The sequence below is a fragment of the Chelonoidis abingdonii genome, chromosome 9 (assembly GCF_003597395.2).
Source record: "Chelonoidis abingdonii isolate Lonesome George chromosome 9, CheloAbing_2.0, whole genome shotgun sequence".
NCBI lineage: Eukaryota > Metazoa > Chordata > Testudines > Testudinidae > Chelonoidis > Chelonoidis abingdonii.
Window position 1 is genome coordinate 73826884 of NC_133777.1, and position 27074 is coordinate 73853957.

Consider the following 27074-nt stretch of genomic DNA (forward strand, 5'->3'; position numbering starts at 1 on the left):
TAGGCAGGTGCTACATGGGCAATTTTTACTACCCTGACTTCTGGCTTCCCACTCCAGCACCTGAGTTGTTTGCATTCTACTGAGATGAATGAAATGGCTTCTGAGCTACCAAAGTGCTTATCAGCAAAGGAGAGAGCCTGATGCCAACTCCTGGATCTTCTTGTTATAGCTAAGAAAATAATTTTATCCTGGATCATTGCAGGCAAAACTGCAGAAGCTGTACGTGTTAATCTCGTGCATTTCCTCTGGCATTTGCATTACAACCAGCACTTCACTCCAATGTGATTGTTTTGACAGCAGAATTTTTGGGGCAGAGCAAAGTGTCAGTAGGAAAGAAGCATCCTTCTGATGTGCCAAATTATTCATTGGCAAGGAAAAAAATAATGCTAGCTAGTGGCAGGATGTAAAAGTGGCGTTTATACTGCATTGCTCAAAGCAAACCTGTTGCTCCTTAGTAATGAACAAGGTAAAGAAAATTCAAACTCTCTCTCCAGGAATTGTTTCAGGTCTCTCTACTATGTAACTATCAGAGCTAACCTGCCATAATCATAAACCCATCCAGCAAAAGTCTCCCTCTCTCTTCCTTCCCTTCCACTTGCCCTCTCCTGTTTAACCTTTTCTTTGGCACCATCATCTTGGCTTGTTCGAAGTAGTGGTTTTGGACATGAATTAATGAAGCAATAGCATCCTCTGGAAAGGGCATTATCAAGAATTATGGACCAGTTTGGCCATGTAATAGCCCTGAAGCAACATCAAATTGTCAGACCAGGCTTTAAGCCCATAATCCAGATAATGGCCTGTCCAGAGGATTTTGTGGCTATTATATACGTGTGATGAGCCAAGAGTTGCTTTTTACTGGGGCATGCAATTCTCCAAATATTTTATTTAACTTTACTGCACTGTACTGTATGTGTCCAGTCATGTATCTCTGCTTTTCTTCTCCAGTTTGCCTTTCTCATATGAATGCCATTGTTCTTTGTGATGAAGTTGGTCTGCAGAGAGGCTTCGGATTTATAATTGCTAAAGGGGCGCAGGGTGGCACTTTCATTTCAGCAAATTCTTTTTCTAGCTAGTCCTCTGCTCTCAGTGACCTTTGTGAGTTAAGCCATTGTCCATATGTCTATTTTGTTTCATGGTGTTGTTTTTCTATTTCCCCTTTGGCTGGGGGCATATGAATTCCAAATCTAATGTTGTAGCGCTGAAGTCTTAGGGATTCACATCAAAATACCAGCCTGTTCCTAACCAATTAGAACCAGGTTTTTAAAACCACAAAACATGGGTTATTTGCACACATAACTTCCACTGGAAATTGAGTCCCCTGGGTGTGCAAATTTTGTACACGTGCGCTTTCAAAAATCTCGTTCCTGGTGCATGAGCTGTTGAGCTGCAGAAAGACAAAGATGAATTTACCACAGAATGGTGATTGGATTGCAGAGTAGTCCAGGAAAATCAATAGCAATTTGGCACATGTAGCAAAATATTGCCTCTTCATAGAAGAGGATGAAAGTCAGTGTTCGAAGTCATTGTGTTACTATAGCACATGTTATGGTGTCAGTAACAAAGGATCAAAGGTCTACTAGGTAAGAACTCAGAAAAGCAGCAAAAAAATTGTTGCATTCAGTTCTATTTACGTTGCAGTACTTTAGAATAATACCTCGGGTGCACGGTACAGAGGGGAGAAAGATCAGGCAACGGAGCTAGACGCACAGGGACTAGGGGATATGCCATGAGCTCCCTATGAATGGTGAAACTGCTTGTTGACCTGAATTGCCAACATTCAGGAGGATTCCTGGCCAAATCAAATTCCAGTTACTATACAGTCCCTTGTCAATCTCTCTAAAGTAACTAAAGCACATTCTAGCCCTTTACTTACCATAAATGTATGGAGACTGGATTCTGACTTCATGCCAGCTTTATTCTAGTTTAATTATGTTGTCTTCAGCAGAGTTACATCAGATTTGGATTCACATAAGTAAGAGCAGAATTGGGCCAACTGCACAGAAGATATGTGTCTCTCCTTCCAGCTGTATATACGTCATATGGAATGATCAGCCGGTTCAGAGCATAGGGATGTGACCCACTTGGCTTCCCGAACAGTCAGCCATCCCTGTAAATGATGTGGGACTCACCTCTGCAGCGCCTCTTGCTGGTTGTCTCGGGGAATTAGCTCATCCAGCCTCCAGAGCGCCCTCTGTAGGCCAGTGTCCTGCTGCTGCTTGGCCCACATGTCCCTACCAGACTCGGTGCCCCGTTATATGGGGTGCATCCCCCTGGGCGTACACCCCTCAGACTCAGGGTGTCCCCTCCTTGAGGAACCTCCATCCACTATCCCCACCTTGCCTCAGTCTGAGCTACTGCCAGTCATCATCTAGCCCCTACTCCGTGGGGCAGACTGCAGTGTAAGCCACTCATCACAGACAAAGGGGTTTGGACCTGCTGCCTCTGGCTACCTGTGGGCTGCCCCTACAACCCCGTACCTAATAGGCCTTACCAGGCCTGCAGCCTGGGGCTTTCCTAAGCTGGAGCTTCCTAGCTCCCTTGACCTTTCCCCAGCCCTGCTCCACTCCAGATACCTGGCTAAGCTCCCTTCAGCCAGGCCCTTCTCTCTCTGAATACAGAGAGAGACTGTCTGCTTGAGATCCTGGCTCAAGCCTTTATAGGGCCAGCTGGGCCCTGATTGGGGCATGGCCTCATCTGAGCCTGCTTCCTCCCAATCAGCTCAGGCGTCTTGCCCTTCCACAGCCCTCCTCCCTGGCTGTTTTAAACCCCTAAGGGCAGGAGCAGGTAACTGCCCTGCTATGATCCCCATAACAGATGGGCTAGCAAAGTTAACATAGGCCCTGTCTATGCTGGGATTTTTCACTAGGATAGTTATTGCAATCTGAGCACGTTGGTGCAACCCCCCTCATGGAGATGCATTGTGCAGGGCTTGCATGGCTGAGGTTTACTCTGTTAACTTACCAGGATGAGTCACACTAGTGCAGCTCATCTGCATTAGGACTTTGCACTGGTGTAACTACATTGATATCATTACACTGGTGTTATCTGTCCTTGTCTAGACAAGCCTTCAGGTGGCCATGTCACTGATGAGAGAGGGCCTCTTTACATTCATTATTGCCTGCCAGCCGTATAGTCACCTGCAGTCATATCGTTAACGTTACTAGGTTCACCGAGCTCTGAGGCTTTTGTGTCCGCCGTACTCCATGCAGTTATTTTAGAAGGCAATGCTTTCGACTCCCATGCAGAGAAAGAGATCAATATCAGAAAGAATACACTGGGGTCCCCACGGATCTTTGTGGCTGTGGAGGCACTGAACTAGAACATGTGCTAGTGTGGAGCCCTAAAGAAACCCCAACATAAAAGCGGAGGAATTTCTATTTGAACCTTGGAGGTTTTATTTTATTGTATTGTATTTTATTTTTGTGCTCCTTTTTCTTATATGAATGTGACCTGCAAGCCTAGCAGCCTTGCAAAGACAGACAAGAAGTGAATCATTTATGATCGGTTTTGCTCTGTAGTCATTAAGGGATTCCTTGCTATTATTCTGTGCCTTAATTGTGCTGACATCCCTGCCATCAGAAAGTCTGGGAGGAGTGAGCACAAAAACATCTGTGACTGGAAAACAAAGCCTCTTTTGATGTCCTGTGCTTGCAGGAAAGATCAAAGGGAATGCAGTCGCTTTTTCCTGCTTCTGATCGCATATTGATAAACTTTATCTTGTCTGACTGCAGCTTTCAGTTCTGTGCAAATCCTTCTAAACTAGATGGCATCTATTAGCCCTGTAATACCCTTGAGTTGGTTCCATAATCACCAGTGTGTCTGCCACCTTCCCTTTGATACCTACCTCACTGTGAAAGTAGGCACGCATCCTGGTACGCTCCCTGCCGTCATTCAAGGCACCAGAATGAGGCATTTGAACCTGCAACAGGGAAATATGCCTCCGTGTAATGCACTCTGAGGTAATTATAACAGCCAGGGCTATATTGGGAAGTAGTTGTAATTTTAATATGGCAATATTTTATCATGATGCGGGTACACAGAGCCTTCCTTTCTTCTTTTCACGAGGGTCCAACTTGGTGGTAATTTTCCTATGGACACATTTGTTTGAGATGTGAAAGGACAGGAAGCAAAGTACAAGGAGGAGGAGAAGCTACGCTGCCGGTAGAATGCTGGAAAAGCCTTTCCAAACCAGCTCAGCAAATGACTTAACAGTGACTAATTAATTGATCGCTGGAGGGTGCGCACTTGCCAGTTGGCAAACTCCTTCTTGTGAAGTGCCTGTTGTTTTGGAAAGTGGGCCTTGTTCTCCTTTAACCCCCGTGCCCTGTGCTGCCTTCCAGAATCTCACTGGCTGCTCATGCCTCAGTTTGGTCCCAGCCGAGAACGCTACAGTGATGCACGGAAAATGCCCCAGTCCTGGTTGCCAAGAGGCCTTCTTGACATTCCTCTGCGTGATGTGTGTTTGCAGCATGATTGGAGCCATGGCGCAGACGCCGTCAGTTATCATACTCATCAGGTAAGAGCTGGGCTGAGGATCTGATGAGTTGCTTGGCTCTCGATCCATTGCTTCTTTCATCAGGCTGCCGCAGATTCATTGAAAACTGAAGGGCTCCTCCCCTGGCTCTGGATTGAGGGGGACCATTGTTGCCCATGGGCCAGTAGGGAGGATGGACTCCCAGCACTGAGTGCTTCTGACTAGCTTTGGAGTTGACAGGAGCCACAGACACTCAGAAAATCTCAGGAGTTGACCTGCTTTGAGTGGGGGGGCGGGTGAGACTACAAAATGACCCACCCTTATACTTCCAGCTGCACTGAATTGGCTTCAACGGGGTCTCAAGCCCTCTGAAAAACAGGTCCCTTATTATGTGCTAATCTCCCATTTAGGCCCCTGAAAGAAGCAGCCAGAGTTTCAGAACTCAGCATCCCAAGCACAATGGTAGCTGCTGGATGCTGTGCATGCATCAGTCTCTTTGTCTATGCAGGTCTCTGTTAAGTTCAGCATGACCACATTCATTGCTGGGGTAGCTCCACTTAATTCAGTGTCTAATGCTGACCTGAGGAAAGGATAAGGGAATTGATTCTGTGCAGCTCAAGGGGCAAGGAGGGCTGTGAATCTGGTAAGGAGGGGTCCATGCAGGTATGCTGCAAAAGAAAAGGTCAGGCTTTGTTCTCCCCATCCGTTTAGAAACTGTGAAGTGGAAAGGAAATCAGGAAAGTTCCCCTTCTGTTAAGACTAAAATCAGTCAGGTGTCAGGATTGCAACTGTGTGACACCTGCAGGCAGTGGTTTCATGAGACTTCTTTAGAAAGAGAGCCTAGAGATCCTAGGAGGCTGCAAAATCAACTCCAAAAAGGCCTATGGATCGATTTATGGCTGGTGTAGGACAATATGCACACATCACCAGCAGCGAAAACTCTCATGCTGGCCCAAATGCTGACATCAGTGGGAATTAGAAATGCTCAGTATCTCTGGATTTGGTCAAACATGCATAAAAAGACAAAAGCATCATCTCCAACTGAATTACTGTGTGCTATTTCCACACACAGACCTTCCAGGTAGCTACACACACACATATCTATCTGCCCCCTGAGATGCACGTGCGTATCTAACTTTGCCTTTATTCAGAATCACTGCATCCGTCCAGGCCATTCTTACAGCCTATTCTAATCGGAGGTGTAATAAGCAGATCCATTCTGCGTCCTGGAAAATTCCAATAAAGTTCAATCAATAGGGTCTGTGTTAGAAACACTTTTGAGTAGATCTCAGGCTGTTCTCTTATGCGAGGTCATGTCTCCCTGCAGAGTATAGAATGAGATATTCCACCTACTAGTTCATTTCTCTCCTGGCATCTACAGTAGCTAAACGGAAATCAAATTTTCAGCGATCAATATTGTAGCAAAGGTAATTTGAGGCTTGAAGGGTTCTTTGTTGAGAGAAATTATTAGCACTTATAGGATCCTGAATAGAGTCTTCTTAATGTGCATTTTCAAATGAGACAAGCCAATGGCCAGATAGGAAAGAGAACATGAGAGAAAAGAGGAAACGTTAGAAAACTTCAGTTCACAACTCTTTGAAACTGACAATTCGCAGCACTGAAAGTCATTTCTTAACTATATTCCCACCAGAACCACCAATATCTATCATAAATGCAGAAGAAGAGGCAGTGAAGGGCAAAGCGTCACCTGGTGTTCTGGACACTCCACAGGTTTGAATCAACTGATTCCACAAACCACTCTCACATGGTATTAGGGGCCCAGATGTTACTGGTGATGAGTTTGAATTGGGACTCCCAGCTCTCCCAAAGCAGCCAAAATGAAGCCTATTCCTGGCTGACGTGGTTGCAATTGTGCGGAATGCAGCTAAGCAGGGAAGTGTCTTCTCCTGGCCCAGCCAGCAGGGGCATATTCAGAGGATTCACCAGGACATCTGGCTCTTTGCACACCCCAAAGTCTAGTTTAAATGTCCACACTGTAATCTCAGGCACTGAAGTTTTCAACACAGCCTGGAACCAGATAACTAAGGAGACTATGGAAGATAACTTCATGTCATTCTGGGAAGTCCTAACAGTGCTGCGATCAGAAACATAAAGGACGTTTTGGGGACTCTCTGGTATTATTGTTGTTATTATTTATCCATCACCCAAAGGTGTGGTAGGTGCTTCACAGACATAAATTAAGACAGGTCAAAACCCTGAAGAGTTTACACCCCTAGAGTTCAGTCCAATACCTATTAGATTCAATGGAAAAATTCACACTAACTTCAGTGGGAGTTAGATAAGATCCTAAATATACAAGAATAGGTGGAAGAAAAGGAGGAACATTAATGCTGGTTGATACGTATCTTTCACACACACACACAAATCAGAAAAAAATTCCCTCTTCACATTTTTCAATTAAAAATCGAAAACTGACAATTTTTCATTTTTTAACGGAAAACATTTCAAACAAAAAATTTAAAAGCCATTTTTTATTTTAAAAGTTTCAACTGAAAAACTTTAGCCACTTCTAAAACAACCCCAAAAAACCAAAACACAACAACCTATGTAAGAAAACTGACAGAAGTTACGTTTGGTAACCCTCTGTTCCCTTTCCCTCCCTTTCACAGGACCTCCCTTGAGCCAGGCCATTAGCCACTGGAATGCCTTTGAAAGTGTTGAGGAGCATTTTTCATCACTTGAAGTCTTTTTAAATCAAGACTGGATGACTTTCAAAAGGCTATTCCCCTCCATTGCACATGTACAGCGGTACCCGTTTCAAGCACAGGTGTCACTAACAACACCTAACAGGGGATTAATAGAAGCAGGGACCTGACGCTTTTAAGTTTCCTCTCAACACAGACCCCTTTCATCAGGGGTTCATTGCCCTGCTTCCCTGAACCCCTGATGAAAGGGGTTGGAACGTAAAATGCTGAATAAGAGAATGCATGTTCATGATCAAATTAATCCCTGGTTAAATTCCAGTGACTTCAGTGGGTTTATACCAGTGGCATGACTTTGGCCTATAGCATCATATGAATTATGTGAATGGGAAGTTAATTCTTGTTTTTAAGGTGTCTTCAGAAATTAATGCCAGACAGACAGAGTGGGTTACATTAAAAGTGTATTAGCCTGGCCTATTATCTTCCCAATTTAAAACTAATCAGAAACAAATCTCACTTTCAAAAACATCACCCTGTATGGGCAGGTCGGTGTATCAACCTTTGCTGATCTAGCTGATTTTAATAGCTGGACCTGGGAATGACAAGTTGGTCATTTGTCCTCTCTGCTATTTCACCCACATTCCGCCCTACCCCATCTCACACACAGTTAAGTTATAAGAAAAAGAATTTTGTTGGTTTATATCCTGCTGATTCAGAGCATCCGAGGCCTGAAAGGTAATACAGGGATTCTATAAATGATAATTTACTGGGATGGGATTTGCATTTTTTTTTCCTTCCAATGACAAGATTAGTTCCCATTATTAACAACGCAGCTAAATTCCAGAACCCATCATGCGGCTGCAGTTGCAATTATTTTTCAGGTTTCAGGCAGTTGGACCAAGGGGGAAGAAAAGAAAAGAAGCCTCTTAATGATTTTCTGAAGAGGTGACAGTGGCATCCTGATTGACAGCAAAGCACAGTGACAGGTTTGTTAATTAAAGCAGTATGTTAACAATCAATTTCTCTCTCTCCCTTTCTCCCCTGTACAGAACAGTGAGCCCTGAACTTAAGTCTTATGCTTTGGGGGTGCTTTTCCTGCTGCTCCGTTTGCTAGGTACGTGCAGTGATTTTTTCTTTCTTCCTCGGCACCCTAATGTTTTTATGTGTGTCAAGGTGTGAGTGTCCATTGATTTCTCCCCCTTTGGATGTTGAACGCCTGTCCAGTGCTGTCATTTATCAGTGGGGTCTGAACCCGGTAGATCCAAGCCCTTTCTCTGCAGTGCGGCTAGAAAGGTCTCCAAGGGTCATGGCCCATGCCTCTCCTGCCATTTCAGTCACGCTCACGTTGGAAATCATAGTGTTGAGTGCGAAACCCTCCCTCCCAACTAGTTAATTCTCCACAGTCATTATTAACATGTCAGCAGCTTGTGAAATTACTTTTTTATTGTGCTGCTGACTTACAGGGATAAACAATTTCACAACACTTTGAGGACAGGAGCTTTGTTACTCCATTGGGTGGCAGCTGAGTCCTCCTGGTCTCTGGGAGGAGGAAAACAAAAGGGGGGAAAAAAACAGGCTGAACCTTAATGCTGTCACCTGGCTTAATCTCCCATTAAAATACATTTGGTCAAACCATTGGATCAATGTATGCCTCTTCATGCATGAATAAAAGTGAAAACGTTATCTGTAATTGTTTCATCCTTTGTAACGGGATGACTGTAGGAGAGCAGGCTTAAAAGCACAGCCCCTGTTTCTCAGAACTTTGGACCAAATTCTGTCCTATTCATTGCTCTGGATGTGTTCTGTTGGTATTCTACTCGTGGGTTTCTGCAGATCCAGTGGGACAGATTTCATTCTCACCCAGTAGAAGCTGAATAGTCCCTTATTCTATGAGTGCTCCCAGTGATTTCACTGAGCAAGGTACAGATCAATGGGAGTCAGAATCTGCCTCAACCTAAGTTTTTTGCAGTGTGGATCCATCCACTATGTGGTTGTAGTAGAAGGATTTTACCCCATACCATGACAGTGTGGTATAGACGCAAATGCCATTATTCCAATGAAGCCCGTCATGATTTGGCTGCTCGTTTCTTCTCTGTTAGGTGATTATTTACTTGTGCAGTTCATTGGCCTTCACCAGGGCAGCCTGTTTTCTCTCATAGAGAGGGGTTGAAAACCCCACAGTCCCATATATCCCTCTGAATGGTCTCTGAGTGCAAGGTCCTTATTTTGCATCAGAATTCGGGTGCCAGGTTTTTCTCCAGGAGCCAGTGAATTGCATGAGCATAAAGGCCCAATCCAGCTTCCACTGACTTGAATGGGAATCTTTCAGCACTGGTCAAAGGTCTGAAATGCACTCCCTCATCAAAAGCTTAATGCTTTGCTCAGAGAAGAAGAAAACACTGCAAGTCTTTGGTGGCTGATCCAAAGCCCATGAAAATCACTGGGAGTCTTCTGGTTGACTTGCTTGGACTTTGTATCAGGCCCTTAACACACAGTGTTTCCTTTTGCTGTCCATACTGCTTTAGGTTGTTGTCCTGTTCTCAGCTCTTGAAGGTTGAATGCAGAATCCCAAATGCAGGATCTGGCAGTTAAGCAAGGGAAGGAAGATGCTTTTTGATTTTGCATTCTAAATGTAAATGTATTTTGGATGGTAGTTACTAATTTTGTGTTATTGTAGCTTATTATTATTGTTTGAGAAGTCTGCATGTGTAATTCTGTGAGGGCTAGGTTCTGCTGCCCATACTTGGGATAAGATAGAATCACAGAATATCGGGGTTGGAAGGGACTTCAGGAGGTCATCTAGACCAACCCCCTGCTCAAAGCAGGACCAATCTTGAGACAGATTTTTGCCCCAGATCCCTACATGTCCCCTTCAAGGATTGAACTCACAACCCTGAGTTTAATCAGGCTAATGCTCAAACCACTGAGCTATCCCTCCCCCCTTATTCTTACATTAGCTGCATCTTACTCTTCTATTAGTAACTCTTTTTTGTAGCAAAACACATGCTGCCCTGTCACAGCAGAATCCCTGTGGAATACGGTAATACATCCAGGAGGAAGTCAGCTATGGGACTACACAAAGGATAAGGTACTACTCAATGTGAGTGGAGATATCCAAAACTCGCCCTTAATAATTTGAGGTTTGAGGCTAGATTGATTTTAAAAGCTTTTTTCAGTTCACTTTTAAGCTTAGACTTAAAAAGCGACCAATAATAGCTTCTTCTTGAACCAAAGGAGAGTATTAAATATCTGAGGTACACGACCCGGAGGTGCAATCTGAGTTAATACACTTTAGTAAGACAGAGAATGCTTCTTTAAACAGCTCTGCAGTTTCTGAACTAAAATATATATAGCAGCAATTTGTGCAACACTTTGTAATAAGAGGTAAAGCATGATTGAATCTCTTTAATATTCACTGTAATAACATGAAACATGACTGAATTCTCCTGATATCCTGCTGGATGTATTATCTTATTCCATAGGAATTCTGGTATGATAGAGCAGCATATTAATGTCTTGGTATAAAAGTGTGACCATGATTTCTTAGAAAAGAAACTAAAACAGTTCTAGTGGAGCCCCAATGGTATTGAAAGCTGCAGCTACTGTATAAGAGGCTCTGATATGGAGATTCTTTTCTAAATACCATCTCACTTCTTCATATATGCTATCATTGAAAGGACCTGAATCGAAAGTGCATATCTAAATACCCCTAGTAGCTGGGGAAGTTCTGATCTGGATTGGAACTTTACATCTCAGGCTTAGCTAAAGGTGAAAAAACATTTGCAAATGACATAAATCAAACATGTCTGGTAATTCCATCCTGATTGCACTGGCAACTGTCAGCATTAACTATGCACGGCTGAAATGGCAAATAGATTTATGCATGACAATAAGATCCTGGACATTTCCCTTCCCAGATGGTGTTTGCAGTTTGTCCCCAAAACATGCAGCTCAAGTGCCATATCTAGCTACCAATGGAGTTTCTGATATTTTTGTTTTAAATCCAGCCTCCTAGCATCACTCAGGGTGACACACTGAAGGTGCAAGACGTGTCCATTGATCTGGGCTTTGGAGGCCACAAAGCCTGCAGTCAGAGACCTCCCTTAATTCCAAAGTACTCTAAATGTCAAGTCTAGTCTCACTTGTTGGAAGTCTCTAGCCCTTGTCCTTGTGGAGATAGCCCTGAAAAGGTCAACAACACAAACTGGTTGCTAGAGTTGAAAGTCTTTCACAGCTGTTTTTCCTAAAGGCTTCAGTTTATTCACAGCTTCCATGTTCTTCAGGTTTGGCTCTTGGGACCAATGAAACAGATCCCAAGAGCTTAAGGGTGTTCAGATCAGCCAACATCTAGTTTTTACTCTTATTATGGCACTCTAGAGCCAGTTCAGCACTGGGAGTGTAAATTGGATTCCATTCTGCCTTGTGTATCATCAACACCATCTGTTAGCTTGGTTCTAGAAACACCCCAGCCAAATTTTCAGATCCCAGGTTGAGTTTGTGGTTGCCCGCGCTTATTTAAAAAGAAAATCACCTTTTAACTTGCAAACCGACCCAGCTTGATCTGGAAAGCATTGAGAAAACAAATAGCAAGCTGTGCAGTGTCATTTATCAGGGCATTACCACACTTTACATTTGAAGGGAATATCTTTTTGTTAGCCAGTTATCAAATTTTATTTACTGTTTTATATCTCTGGTGTTAATAACTGGTTCAAGGAAGTACTGAAAGCCGACATAGCCTGATAATTTCTGCATTTATTAGCCGATGTGAAAGATCAAGCAAAAATCTGCAGAGTTCTAGTCATTAACAGAGTGAAGTAAAGAGGTTTCACATCCCAGAGGCAAAGGAGAAGGCAACCAATGTATTTGTATTCCTGCCATATATTGTCATACAGCACAGAAATGGCATTCATGTCAAGCTAAGGAGCAGTGTCTCATTTAAGCTAAGAAATCCAAGGTTAATGATGAAACATGATCTTTAATTCACCATCTCTCTTCCATATAGTGCAGCCCATATGTCTCTCTGTCTAGATACGTATTTCTAAAGCTCTAGTCACCTCAGTATCTGGAAATGGGGTGTTATTGGCCAAATTCCAATAGGAGAAATTATGTTCTGCCAACCTAAAATTGGCTCTGTGGTTTTATTGGAGATGATATTCTTCTTCACTTCCTGTCCTAAACCCTAGCAGTGAAGTTATTAACCAGTTTTAAATAAATGTTGTTTTCCACCCTCCAAAAATATCTTAGAGGTGAGTGAAATGATTCCTACTACATAGAGCATCCAGAATTTTCTTTTGATTGTTAAGGGCTCGGTATTTAGGTGCGCGCAAATGCCAATTTATGTGCTCAAAGGTGGGATTTAGATCTCCTCTTTTGGTGGCCACTGTTTGTAAAGCACTTGTGGATCTTGTCAGAATGAAAGATATTTATGTATTTGATGATATAAGACTGGAGACCCCTGCGTTATCCAAGCAGAAAGGGGAATTCAAAGATTGTATTGCTGTGTGGGTTTAATGAGACTTTGGGCGTTGCTTTAAGGTCGTGGCCCTTTTATAAACCACTCGCAGCAGAGTTCAGCTGAGAAATGCTGATTTGCCCTTAACTTCAGTGATTCAAGGAGAGAGTTCTGCTGTGGTATTTCACTTTGTGGGATAATGACAGAATCACTTTCTTTCAGGTTCATTCCCCTGCACTTATTAGAGATCATTCTCCCTCTTCCTTAGATCTTGGATCTGGACACCCTCAAAACTTGGGGCAAGTTCAGATCTGGATTTGGATCTGAACTCCACGGCTAATTTCAGGCTTTGAAATGGACTTCAGCAAAACCCTGGATGTGAACACCATGAACATTTTGATCTGGATCCAGAGCCAAGTTTTGTAGCTTAGGCCCTCTCTGCTCCTTTATGAAACTCTGTGACCGGCCTTAATAGGCTATGTTCAAACAACAAATCAGAAGTGTAAGGACAAACTACATAAAACTGAGTCGTGGTGTTTGTGGGATAGTGAGCGATCACCTCCATAACCTTTGAACCCAGGACAGTTCTTCAGGGGATCATGTGGGGTGACAGTCCCCACCAGATGTGTTTAGTTTGTCTAGGAATGAAAGATGCAGAGAGAACCACAAGATTTGTTGGTGTCCATCAGCCTTCATAAAAAATCCCCTTTCCACTCACTATGGCCGAGTCCTGTCCCTTTACCCCAAGGGTCACTACAGTGCGATATGTCTCTTTTATTTTGACAGGTTTTATCCCGCCACCCTTGATCTTTGGGGCCGGAATTGACTCAACATGTCTGTTCTGGAGCACGTTTTGTGGTGAGCAAGGAGCCTGCGTATTGTATGACAATGTCGTCTATAGATACCTGTATGTTAGCATTGCTATAGCCCTGAAATCTTTCGCATTCATCTTATACACAACCACCTGGCAGTGCTTGAGGAAAAACTATAAAAGATACATCAAGAACCACGAAGGTGGGCTCAGCACTAGTGAATTCTTTGCCTCTACGCTCACCCTAGACAATCTGGGGCGGGACTCTGTGCCCCAAAACCAGTCACAGAGGACAAAATTTATCTATAACCTTGAAGATCACGAATGGTGTGAAAACATGGAGTCCGTTTTATAGTGACTAAGGATGGATGAACTCTATATTAATAATATATGGGACCTTTTTAATTAAAAGAGAGAGAGAGAGAATAAAATTTAAAAAACAGGAAACTTTTATCCTTTTCTCAAAAACCAGAGCCAAGGATTCAGAATAACACAATCTTTAAAGGGGATCATTTTTGAAATCCTATCGGAGTGCTGGAGAGAACCCCAAACCACTCCAGTTGGGTACCAGCCCCTGTGATGATGGTACAATCTTCCAGGATAGAATCACCTGCCAGGGCATTGGGAGCTGCAAACCCAGGGTTTTGTGAGAGAACTCATCAGATGGACATTCTTGGGCACCTGGTGAGAAGAAACAAGCAAATAACAGCAATTCCAGAATAAGCGTTCGAGACACTGCATGCCATTAGGGATCTGTGCAGCCCTGTCACCTCTGCAATATGGGCTAAAGGGTTAGCCAGTCTGGGTGCTGTTCAAGTCCAATGCACTCTCTCAATGATGTCAAAGAGGGAACAGTGCTGGAGTTATTAAACTACTTACACTCAGTCACCAGCCATGATTCCATGTTAGATACTTTGAATGATGCTGTATACCCTCTAGCCAGCGCACATTGATGGTCAAAGGCTCCACTGTCCTTCCAGCAGATCTCAGATTTCGGTTCTCTGTGAATGGCTGTGCTCAGATCTTTAAAACCCAGTAAAGTTCAAGTCATTTGCTTTCACTTGCCAAATGTTCTGTCATTTTTTTTAAACTCAAACATTTGCCTGTATAATCCTTTTAAGATTTTTTTAAACTACTTTCAAATCTATATTAACCCTTAAATCACCAACAGAGTTCTATAAGGGGAATTTATTCTACCAATTGCATTTTTTTTCAGTTTCTTTTCAATATGCCACAACATCATGCGAGGGATTCAGCTAATCCAGTGCATTTTTTTTTTAGTCTGTATGCCTTCGTTCTGATGCACTGTCAAACCAATGAGGACATGCATTATTAAAAAGAGATTAAGAGTGAATGCTCTGTCTCTATGAAAATAACTAAAAGTTTTCTAGTATGATATAATAATTTACAGATTATTTTTTCATATGACATATGACTCGATGACTACATAGATGGAGAGACCGTTTGTTTATGTACTCTCTGGTTTTTAAATATATATTATTTACAGTCGAAGGTTGGGTGGGAGTATTCCTTAAAATTAGTGTGTGTGTGTGTGTGTGAGAGAGAGAGAGAGAGAGAGGGAGAATACTGAGCCCAGTCCTGCAACCCTTACTCAGACAATTTCTATTCACGAGTAGTCCAATTAATTTCAAGGAGACCCCTCATGGGGAAACAATGCAGGATGTGACATATTATGGGCCAGATGTTGCCCCTGGAGTTGCATTCAGGGTTCCCATAAAGGGGCAGAATTTTCAAAAGCACCCAATATTGCTCATTAACCCATTGCTCATATTAACCCATTACTCACTTGGACCAGAGTTAGGGCAACACTGAGTACTTTTGAAAATCCCACCCAAATTGTATAGGAGCTGCCCCCATGGATCCTGGGGAAGAACTAGCATTATCTTTTGAATTACAGTCTTGTCCAATGTCCTTTGAAATCAAGGGGGGTCTTTCTATAAACTTCAGTGGACACTGGATTGGACTTTTCCTATATAATCTTTTTCCAGGGCATTCCTACTGTTAAGCAATAAAAAGTGGCTGTGTTAAATGAATTTTCTCCAACCGTAACTGAAACCAGCCATGTTTCCAATGGAGTAAATGCCAGTAGCATTTTAAGGGTTAGCATTGTTAATTCAAAATCTTGGGGTTTTGGTTTGTCTTTTAAAGCTGCTGTGAACCTGCAAACGTTTAGAAGCATAACCTGTCACAGGATGTAGCTCCCATGGATCCCAGAAGTGGGTGAGCTTCCCAGAGGCATGTTCATTACTGGCAATGGACACACCAGAATCCTCATAATGGAGCAGTGAGGTTAACTTGCCACTCATGTTCAGTACCATTTTAGCAGACCTTACACTAATCGAGACAGTTAAAAGCTGGCAGCCTGAGACCGCTTCCAGCTGACTTACTTTACCGGTGTGTTTTGTAATTTATGCACTGCATTAAATGTTCAGCAACAGTAAGGGCAAGGAACCCAGCAAATCAAATAAACTGCACTGTGCCAAATACTCAACCAATATTGTAACTATATATGGTTTTTATTCTTGGCTTGGAGCCTTGTACAGAATGATTTGATAAAGAGAGGAGTGCAGTGGGGGGGAAAGGAGCATTATGCAGTGCCATTTGTATCTATTGGGTGGTAAAGGATGCTTTTAAACCACAATATTTAGATCCGTTTATTTTATCCTGTCTGCTAAAATAGAGATACTGCATCCATAAACCAATGAATTAAACAAAGGGACAGGTTGCATAACTGTCTCATAAAATATGTATAATTGTCAAGTATAAGCCTTTGAAATCTTTCTGTACAGTTTTCCTTATTTTGAAATGTTATTGCTGATAGAATGCCGCCTTTTTCAGATGCTAGCTCAGAGTTTTATACTATGCACACATCACAAACAACCTGTTGCAATGCCTGATTTCCTGAAAATCTATAAACCCGTTTGCAGTTTGGATTTTTTTTCTCTAAAAATCCAGAGTGAATGAGAATAACATGCAAAACAAACTGAAAGGCGAATTCTAGAGCTGTGGTTTGTCAGTATTTGAATGTACAATCAAAAGCCCATCTGACCAGTGTTACAGAAAACAAGATTGCAAAGCACGAACTGTCGCTTCACTTGTTTGTTTGGGGAATTTTTTTTATTTTTGCTTTTTTTTTAATCTTAATCTGATTTCTTGGTTGTGTATGGAAAGCTCAGCCTGAGCTGGGTTGTTTTATTACTTTTGTGCCTAATTATTTTGTATCTTGTGTAGTCGTGATTTTCTGTTTTTCTTTTGATAACATTGGTTTTGGGAAGCTCTGTTTTTTTAGGAAGCATCAGATCTCAGTATCATCAAGGGCTTTATTCATAGAGTTTTGGTGCTGTCACAGGGGAAGGAGGTGTATCCATGCATGTAAAACAAAACATGAAACCAAATACTCAGAGTGCCCCAGCTTTTGCTTTGCTTTGCTGATTTCAAAGTCCCAAGCCAGTTTTGTGTGTTCCCTACTTTTAATTGTACAATCAGGGGTGAATAATCTCAGCTCAGCCTCCTACACCCCATAGCTTTAGGGAGGTACTTCACTTCTTTTTTCAAAAATAACTTAACCATGCAGGAGATGGAACTGGAAAGATTCTCTTCCTGAGAGGAGAAAGCAGAGGCAAACCTCAAGTTCTGAAGCTCAGATCCTACATTCCCCCCAGGTTCAGGGCCTTTTGGATTCAGGTTTTTTGTTGAAGCCTATCTCAGATTCAGCAATGCCCCCAAACCCTGTGCTTTGCTGCCTGGTGACAGCCTTCTCAGGAGATATTTTGGGAAATGGAACATACCATTTGGAGCTCAATTCTCTTCTCACTCTCACAGATGTAAACCAGGAGTGGCTCCAATGAAATCGGTGTAGTGGGGTGCCCAGTGTGAAAGTGGTACAAGTGAGAGCAGAATCAGGCCATTAGTACTTTGCACATTGGGCTTTTTAAATGACGTGGTGCATTTTGAGACCATCCCTTTATACTTGTGGAAATCATCTTTCAAAGTCCCTGCCTCACCTATTTGTGCATTTCACCAGAGCAAAGAGCATTCTCGGGAGGAGGAGACATCTTTCCATTCAAATTCCCAGCCTACCTTCCCCAGGGTTTTGGTTGCATGATGACATGATGTGGATTTTAAGATCACTTGAATTACCAAGCCAAACCTACCCACTTCCCCCTGTTCAATACTCTCTGGAGAGCCCATGCATTCGAGGCATCAAATCTCAGCTGTCATGCTACCGTTATCCTGTCTGAACAGGATATGATCCTCATGGGCGAGAGAAGGAATTCACTCCCAGGGAGTTGAAATAGCAATGGTTAAAAAATGAAATGGTGGAGTGAGCAGACGTTTGAAGAGGGATTTAAGAATATCCAAATAGCTAGGGCATGTAAAAAAAAATCTTTTAAGAAAATTTTTAGACAATCTTTATATTCTCCCTTCAAAATGCAGTGTCATCCCCAATTTTTCATTAACTAAAGGGATGCTAAGGACTGTGCATCTTATCCACACCTTTCTGCATCAGGCAACTGTACTTTCTCCCAGGGTGCACAGTGTCTTGGGAGGGAAAGCAAACTCAATTTAGCAATCAGCAGTCTCATTCCACAACAGACCCAGAGGCAACCTCAAGGCTACCAACACTGTGAGCTGTGAAACTTTACCAGGAGACAGAGTCTGTTGCTGCTGCTGTTCAAGACTATTTCTCACAGCTGGACATGTTGGGCTCAGCACTTCCCTGTGATTCAGATGATCTAGATGCGTTGTTTTGTTTTTATCAGAGGGAGTGGGGAAAATTGGTTTTAAAAGCCCTTAGGCAAATGCCTTATAGGACTGAATTGCTTTTTTTTTTGTTCTTTGTTCAGAGAGGTTTCCAAACAAATTCCCACTCTGCCTTTAAAGCCAGCTATCCACATATATCCCTCCCTAATGTCACATGAACCATCTTTAGAGATATGAGGCTTCCAAATCACACGCACACATTCTCGCTCTCTAGATGTGATTAATGTATGCAAAGTTCACACCATTTCTTTGTGCCTGGGGCTCTGGAAAAGCACCTCCTAAGTATAATCAATAAAGGTCATGATTCTGAGCTGCTTTGACCTTTCAGAGAGCAAGAGTGAACTGGCAAAGGCCCCTGCGCTCTTCTCCTTGTCTAAAACAAAGTTCACTTGCTCCCTTGTTACCTACTCTGGTCATGACTCACCATTCTGCAGAGTGGGGTTTCCATCCTGGACGGTTGTGGCACTCTCAGTTTTCTGTGACTTGGCAGTTTCAGTCCCTGCAATATGTTCTTGCTTAGAGATAGCAAAATACACTTCCTGTAAATGAGCATGCAGACTGAAGGGAAGAGAGCCACTGATTGTTACTTGGTATAAGCCCAGCTTGGTGTGATCTTATGATGGATCAGACCGACTCTAGAAGGGAAGACATGACAATGAGAGGGTTTTTAGAGGTCCCCACAAGAATTAGGCACCCAACTTCAGCTGGCCTTCAATGGGATTTGGGCATCTAACTGTCTTAGCCCCATTTCAAAGCCTCAACCTTTAGGCATCTCTTCCAGGCTGTCCACTGGGCTCTTTCACCAGCCTGAATTTCACACCAGTAATTTTGCAAAGGACAGTTAAAGTTCCTTTCCCTAGGTGGTGCCTTTCCACCCCCACTTAACGATGTCAAATGCAAATAACGAAATGCAGTCCTATCAAGCCAATAATCTCTGTTCAAAGACATTAACACTGTCATTTACACTGGCTTGAGAGACCAGAACATCTCATTTGGTTTCGGCCCATCAGCTACACTAAAAACATGACCCATTTTTTCTTGCTTTTACACATTAAATCTGTCATTTCTTATAAGCTGTGAATGACATTTTTCCATTATTCCACTGACTTTTCCAGCAAATGCAAGCCTTAACTCAATTGCTTCACTCGAACATACTCTCTAGATAATTTTTAGATATTGGGTATTTTTCCTTTAACTTGTGTTGCCTAGTAAAATCTTTGGCTTTGATCTTGTTACCCGAATTCAATGGGGCAGGGGCAGGCTCTGTGTAATTATGAGCAAAATAGTCATGTTCTTTTCCTTGGAATGAGTAAAAAATGTACATTATCCTTGTGATTAAAGAAAAGAGATAAAATTATGAACAAAAGCTGCCAATTGTCAAGTGAGCTGAAGCAGACAGTCACAGTCTGATGTGAGGAGTCCCCATAAAAAAGGAAAATACCGGTTATAGTCCAACAATTTCAAGTGCAACAATTTTTAGAGGGATTCTCCATGAAGTGAATGCCACCGCTGGCAATAAGCAATAAGAAACACGCCAGAAAAAGCTGGACAAATAATTTATTAGCTGAATTTCCATTTCCATCCCACCCCCTTTGTGAATTGTCAGTGAATAGCTTTAAAACTTCTCTAATTTATATGCCAAAAATTTCTGCATATAATCCTTCACCTGTAGATTAATTATGAACCACTTTTTAAGAATATTTGATACTTGGCATGGGTTGGTTAATTTTGATTGGACATGTTAGGCAGGCAGGATGTTTCTGTTTCCAAACCAGATGAATGTAATTTTAGAATTGGGGTTTTGGTGCATCTATTCATGATTAGGAGTCCAGGGTCAGATCCTTCGCTGGTATAAATGAGCATAGTTCTATTGAAATTAGGCCAATTGATACCAGCTGAGGATCTGACTCTAAAAATTCACTGTTCAGGTACATGAATAGCTGCTTAAATTTTTCTGGTTCTGAGAACATTTTTGCCAGTTAGTCCCTTCATTAGAATAATCACAGAAAGCAACCACAATAGGGTCATGAACACTGGCAAAGCAAACTGGTGCCAAAAGTTAAGTATTTGTGGAAATCTGTTTGCACTGTTTGTACAGCTATAATATCAGGCACAATAGACTCGTAGAAGTCAGCATCGTGAAAGGCCTAACATGTCATAGGCCATCTACCTAACCAGGTTGTCAATCAGGACAACAAAGAGGTATCTTTCCTCTTTCCCCAAACTTTTTACCTTTCAAAATGCTTTATCCTTCCTACAGAGTCGTCTCTCACAAACCTTGATGCATTTACCATTGTCAACCCATATCTCAGTGTTGTCTTTTGGGGTCCTTGTGACTCTTACTAACACAAACTCGAATAAAGATACAACCCTTCTCCTCTAGTCTGTGACGCTTTCAGCCAGACCTGAATGCTCTGGTGGCTCCCCGACATTTCCACTTGCTGGAGAGTTCTAGCCATTTCGTCTTATTCCTTAGTGCATGAAAGCAGTTCCCATCATCCACACCTGGGAAGCATCTGTCCTAGATCAGAGCTGAACAGGGAAGTCCAGTGGCCCTGGGACAAGGTCACTTTTGCTTGAAAATGCTATCTCTTGTTTCTCTTTGGTGCACTGCCCAACTGGCTAGGGGAGAAGAACTGTGACCTTTGTAAACCCATAGTGCCTACCATTGAAATGGAACGCTGTGTTGTTTTGCATTGTATTATACGTGATTACCATGTCAATAAAGTATCAGAAATTTGGTGTTCATTAGATTTTTTGATGCAACCCACAACAACAACATTTCTCCTCTTGCTATATGGGTTTAAAACCATTCCAGACCTGGGAATGTTTGTGGCTGTGTAAGATAGAAATATGTCAAAGGCATTCAATGGGAAAACACTGCATATATATATATGGCATTGCTTTGCCATATGTACGATACATGAGCACCATCTGAACCTCAACCAGGCAGCCGATTTGTACAAGAAAGAGCAGCTATTCAGTTAAAGTGGCAGTGAGTAGAGCTACTATTTCCAGCCTGAACTGGTCAGTCTCATTCATGATGATGGGAAAAGCAATGTTATTAGAGATCTGATTTCTCTTTCATTGTTTTCTTTATGCAGGGGGTTAATGGTAGGGAAAGTTTGCCAGGCCAATGTGACCTCATTACTCTCCAGATCCCCTGAGATCTGTCAGTTGTAGCTCCAGCTGAATAGAGTGGGAGCGTTAAGCTCAGAGCAGGTTGAGAAACCAGCTTCCCTGATCTGACTCAGGCAGCTAGTCCCTCCGGGGCTGCAGCAAACATTGCAGGCTTTTAAGCAAATGGGAACTTTAGAGACTTCTATTCCCTGCCTCCATTTTCTCCTCCTTATCTTTTGCTCCATGAAACTAGAGGGCACAAAATGCCAATGTGTTAAGATGCAGAAGACTTGCCACATGCCCCAGTCAGCAACGTTTGCCCTTCTAGAGAACTTCCAAATCCTGATGGAATCTTGTTTTAATTTTTTTTCCCTTTCTTAGAAAGTTCATGTCTTTGCTGGCAAAACTTTGATGCCACTGCTCTTGGGTATGAGACCTTCCTTGGGTGACATCCTCAAGTGCATGAGATCTTCTATTAGCTAAAAATGGCTAAAATCATTCTGGAGTGTGTTATCAGGAGTGTCATATGTAAGCCAGGGAGCTAATTGTCCTGCTCTACTTGACACTGGTGAGGACTCAGCTGGAGTACTGTGTCCGGTTCTTGGTGCCACACCTTAGGAAAGATGTTGACAAATTGGAGAGAGTCCAGAGGAGAACAACACAAATGATAAAAGGTTTAGAAACCTGACCTCTGAGGAAAGGTTAAAAAAGACTGGGCATGTTTGGTCTTGAGAAAAGAAGACTAAGGGGTGATTTGATAAGTTTTAAAATATGTTAAGGGCTGTTACTAAGAGGATGATGGTCAATTGTTCTCCGTGTTCACTGGATGTAGGACTTAATCTGCACCAAGGAAGTTTTAGGTTAGATATTAGGAAAAGCTTTCTAAATATCAGAGTTGTTAAGCTCTGGAATAGGCTGCTAAGAGAGGTTGTGGAATTCCCATCATTGGAGACTTTTAAGAAAAAGTTGGACAAACACCTATCAGGGATGATCTAGGTTTACTTGGTCCTGCCCCAGCACAGGAAGCTGGACTTGTAGACCTCTCGAGGTTCCTTCCAGCCCTACATTTCTATGATTCTGTCAGACAAGCGCTAGCCATGCCCATGAGACACTTCCTCTTCCACAGAGGTCTCCCTGCTGCCCATGCAAGATGGCTGAATGGAAGTTACTGTGCTTAAGAACATGCAAGCCTTCCACACACTTCTCTCTCTCCACTTAGAACCCCCTGTATATGCCACCCTGTCTTTTTGTGCAAGAACATCTCTGCATAGGCTGATGCCACATCCGTTTCCAGGAGGTCATATCACAAGTGACCTGCAACTTCCTGCCCTGGAACCTTGATGACTTTGCTCACCTTGGGCTATATGTTAATCCATTGCTATTGTGCCAGAGGAGAGGGATTCTTTTAAAAATTCTTTGAAATGTGCTGTCTGGACTGCTTCTGATTTTGAGGGCTTTTTAGCAGCACTTTCTAAATAAATTCCCAACCTGGTTTGGAAAAGGAAATATTGCACTGTACTATTGATTTGGGGGATGGGGGGGAGGGAGAGAGAGAAGAAACAAAAAGAAACTACATGCTCAGTATATTTTGAGTACTGCATTCTGTATTTTTGCAGCTTATATTTTCGAGATAAGCAGTTTAGAAATGTGATGTGAAATACATACTGTAAGTTCACTGTAAATTATATTAAAAGCACTATTTTCATTCTTCTTCTGTCTCGGTGAGTGATCTCCTTGGCATTCCTCTTATTTGGTTCTTGGCTGGCTGGGCTGTCAGGGTACCTCTGCCAGAGAGCTCCCATCCCCAACAACAGAGATTTTAAGGTACAAGTGGGTGTGAGTCCAGGTCCTTTTGAAAGATCATGGTGAAAGAGGAGGGGTCTGGAAAGTCCTGAGGAGGGACTGGGCATATTGAAGGGACACAAGGAAGATTGTAGCAGGGGACTATTGAAAGGAAGAAGAGGCAGTTGGGTTCTAGTGGAAGGTTTTATGGAGGGAGGGAGGGAAGGAACTGGAGCCTACTGGAGATTTGCAGGAAGAGTGAACTAGAGCTTACTGGAATGTGATGGAGAGTGAGGAGGTTCACAGGTGATGGGAGATGGGCATTTAAGGGGTCTGGGTGAGAGGGGCAAGATTGCTGACTCAGCTAATTAAACTCTCAATTATTCAGCTTTTCATTCATGTCAGTTCAACTAATGAGAAGCAAAGTCTTTCCTCATGCTAAAAACAAATCAAAGTGACAACGTGGGCTGAGCCTTGCAAAGCGTCATGGGAGAGTCACACTGGATGCCTCAGATATTCTTCCTCCAACTTTTGCGCCGTGCATCTCTTTTCATCTCCAGCAAGGGGTCTTACCTGAGAGAGGGGAAGGAAGGTAAGTTTGGTCCAATTGCCCCTGAGGGCTCAAGTCAATGGGGCTGGGGAGCCAGGAGGGTGACTCCACACTTGTACCATTTACTGTTGTCTAGTGAACTAGGCAATTCCTTCCTTGTTAGTAGACTCTGTGGGAAGCTGTGTCATGGAGCCAAGCAATGCTACACAGACTAGGACAGGGTTTGGTGTGAGACGCTTATATCCTGTTAGCAACACAGAGTGAATGGTAACAGCTAGGGATGGGCAAACATTTGGCATCAATTCTTAACCAATGAAAAATGCCTGTTTAAACTATATTACACTTTTTGTGAAAAAATTAAATCTAAATTTTCCAGTTTTTGACAAAATGATGCAAATAAGAAATGTTCATTTTAGTTCAACTGCAGTGGAATTACTGTTTTTAAGTGGTTTTGTTTTGTTTCTCTTCTGTTTTCTCTCCCTTCTGCCCTTTTCTGGTGAGGAAAAGGGTAAAAAAACAAAAACAAATCAACAAAGACTGAAAGCCAGAATATTTCAGTTTCTCTTCCATTCAGTTTGAATCAAAACATTTTTATTGGAATTGATTGCCTCCCCCGCCCAAAAAAAACCCCTGAAAATGCAGGGGGGTGAGGGGAAGAATATTAAATGAAATTAAATTTTGTTTTGTTCAAAAACATTTCTTGGAAAGCATTACTTTTTTTTTTTTTTAAACCAGATCTAGTAACTACCCACACTGCAATCTGATCTGAACACCAGGGCTAGTATCTGAGCTGTCGTGTAAGACGCTACCCACTTTTCGTTGCCCATAGGTGGTCCGGCCCTGAGTGGTACATGCTACCCCAAAAGCAGCATGTCTCGCACTACGGTGTCTCTCCATTATCATGCTGGAGCGCTGCTTCAGTACTAAGCATGCTGCAGCTGTTTCTTTAGCTTTTTAAGCCCGTTTTGGGCATTCTAGATCCAGCATGGCGCTATCTCTGCAGCTGAAACGAGCTAACTGTATTTACTGAAGTGCTTTGTTTTGGATGCAGATTATTAACCTTTGTCACTGGAAGATATTACACCTGGTCAAGTTAATGGTTTGAGACTAGAAGATTAATGTGCCGGGTCTCAGGCCTCCCTAATTAGCAGCTGTGTGCCATACGTGAGTGTGCTACACCACTCATTTTAATCGGAAAGGTCCTCTCCCACAAATGAGACATTGCCAGTGTAAATAGCCCTTTGAAGTTAATTCCCTCTCTGTCTTCTAGTCCTCTGTGGTGTACCTCCTCTTGTCCTGATCCAAGCTTTGGTGGTGGTGGTGGTGGTATTATTAATAATCATGTTTTTCACAGAAATACATGAGGCCCAACCAAGAATGGGGCCCAGCTGTGCTAGGAACTGCACAAAGAGGAGCAGAAAGTCCAAAGAGCTTCCAAGGGAAATAGACAGGCCAGATCAGGGTAAGGGAAGGGGTAGAACACACAAGCAGTGTGAACAATGGAATGGCAGCGAACAGCATGTTAGCTCCACGATTTTTGAGGGTGGGGGCAGATAGGAGGGGATCAGCAAACTGGAAAGAAAATGGAAGAGAAGTGGATGAGGAGGATAGGGCAAGGGGGAAGAGTGGCTATGAAGTGAAGTGAGGTGAAGAGATTATGAGGGAGGAGGAGCAGGAGGGCAGGAGCAAACAGCCAATGAGGTCAGGGCAGAGAAAGTCCAGTAAAAACTGTTGGAAACTGTCTGAATGTCCACAGATCCTTGGTTTGGATGCTTCTGCTCCGACCATCCGAGAGTCTCTGGCCAATTCCTCCTGGCAGTTTCTCCCCAAGATCACTGTAACGCTGCCTTCACTGATTCAAGAGCCTGAGTGCCAACCTCAGGGCAGACTGTTGGGAAGCGGGGCGCAAAGCCCAAATTGGTGGTGAGTTCTATGCTTAGATTTTACCAGCCAATTATCGAGTGTAAACCCCTCAGACACTTTAACAGGCTTAACACAGAGTCCCAGTCAGTTCCCCTTGGGTGCTCCATCTATGTCATCACGCAGCTGAGCCTGCCTTTTGCTCTATTACACCAAGAATCACAGCAATATTCAAGTTACCCCTGCTCCCAAAGGACCAGTCACTTACTCCAGGTCAATTGCACCTTAGATCTTACACCAAAGACACTGCTTGTAGCCAATCCTATGATAACCTATATGAAGATTTATTATATAGGGAAAGGAAACGAGTTATTTACAAGGTTAAAGCAGGTCGACATATATACACAAATGAGTTACAACCTTAAGTTTCGAAAGGTAATAGAAGATTCCCTAATAAGCAAGCTCTATATGTCCTTCAGGGCTGACCCAGGCTAAGTAGCTGGGGATCTCTTGCTTATGCCTAAAAATACTTACCCCTTTTCCCCAGCCCAAGCAGCATAGAAATAATCAGTTCCTTCTTGTTCAGGATTTTATTCCCCTCTGGCCATATGCTCTGAGCTTCAAGTTCAGCTGGTGGGAGGAGTCCTGTTGCATGACTCATCTTCGCAGGAAGGAGTGCAGAACAACTGAAGTCTTTTTTCCTCTTGTAGACAGCATGTAGGAAAATTCCGGTTGCAACCTCCCACAATAGTCTGTCTGGTGTCTATAGACCAGGGATCGGCAACTTTTGGCACACGGCCCATCAGAGAAATCTGCCAGCAGGCCGGGACTGTTTGTTTACTTGTAGCATCCACAGTTTTGGCCAATCACAGCTCCCACGGGCTGCGGTTCACCATTCCAGGCCAATGGGGCCTTTGAGAAGCAGTGGCCAGAGTGTCCCTTGGCCCGCACCGCTTCCCACAGCCTCCATTGGCCTGGAGTGGTGAACTGCGACCAGTGGGAGCTGCAATCGGCCGAACCTGCGGGCACTGCAGGTAAACAAACCATCCTGGCCCGCCAGCGGATTTCCCTGACAGGCTGCATGACAAAGGTTGCCAATCCCTGCTATAGACCATTCCTTCTGTTGAAGATCAGCCCCTCACACTAATTAATCTCTCTCTCCTCTCTAGTGGTTTTCACTGTCACTAAGGCTAGTGGTACAACCTCTCAAATATTACCTTACAGTATGAGATACAAACAGCGGTGGCTCCAGGCAGCAGCACCCCCAGTGGGTACCTGGGGCGGCAAGCCGCAGCAGGCGCCCTGCCGGTCGCTGTGAGGGTGGCAGTCAGGCTGTCTTCAGTGGCTTGCCTGCGGGAAGTCCACCGGTCCCACAGATTCAGTGGCAATTCAGCGGCGGGTATGCCGAATCTGCGGGACTGGCGGACCTCCTGCAGGCAAGCCGCCAAAGGCAGCCTGCCTGCCGTGCTTGGGGCGATAAAAAAGCTAGAGCCGCCCCTGGATACAAATGTGATAAGTGAGATTAATGCATGCAGCAACTCACGCGCATTTAATAACGGCTAAGCGCTAAACACATT

General features: G+C 43.2%; 2 protein-coding genes across 3 annotated transcripts in view; both read left to right on the forward strand.

Moving 5' to 3' along the window:
* Positions 1-23015, forward strand: part of SLCO3A1 (solute carrier organic anion transporter family member 3A1) — a 214690-nt gene extending 191675 nt beyond the window's left edge. For both annotated transcript variants that reach the window (XM_032783005.2, XM_032783006.2), the window contains 3 exons: positions 4341-4516; positions 8187-8251; positions 13376-23015. In XM_032783005.2, coding sequence (XP_032638896.1) covers positions 4341-4516; positions 8187-8251; positions 13376-13755 — 621 coding nt within the window. In that variant the 3' untranslated portion in view covers positions 13756-23015. The remainder of the gene's footprint in view (positions 1-4340; positions 4517-8186; positions 8252-13375) is intronic.
* Positions 1-27074, forward strand: part of SV2B (synaptic vesicle glycoprotein 2B) — a 769788-nt gene that overhangs the window by 506318 nt on the left and 236396 nt on the right. The window lies entirely within an intron of this gene.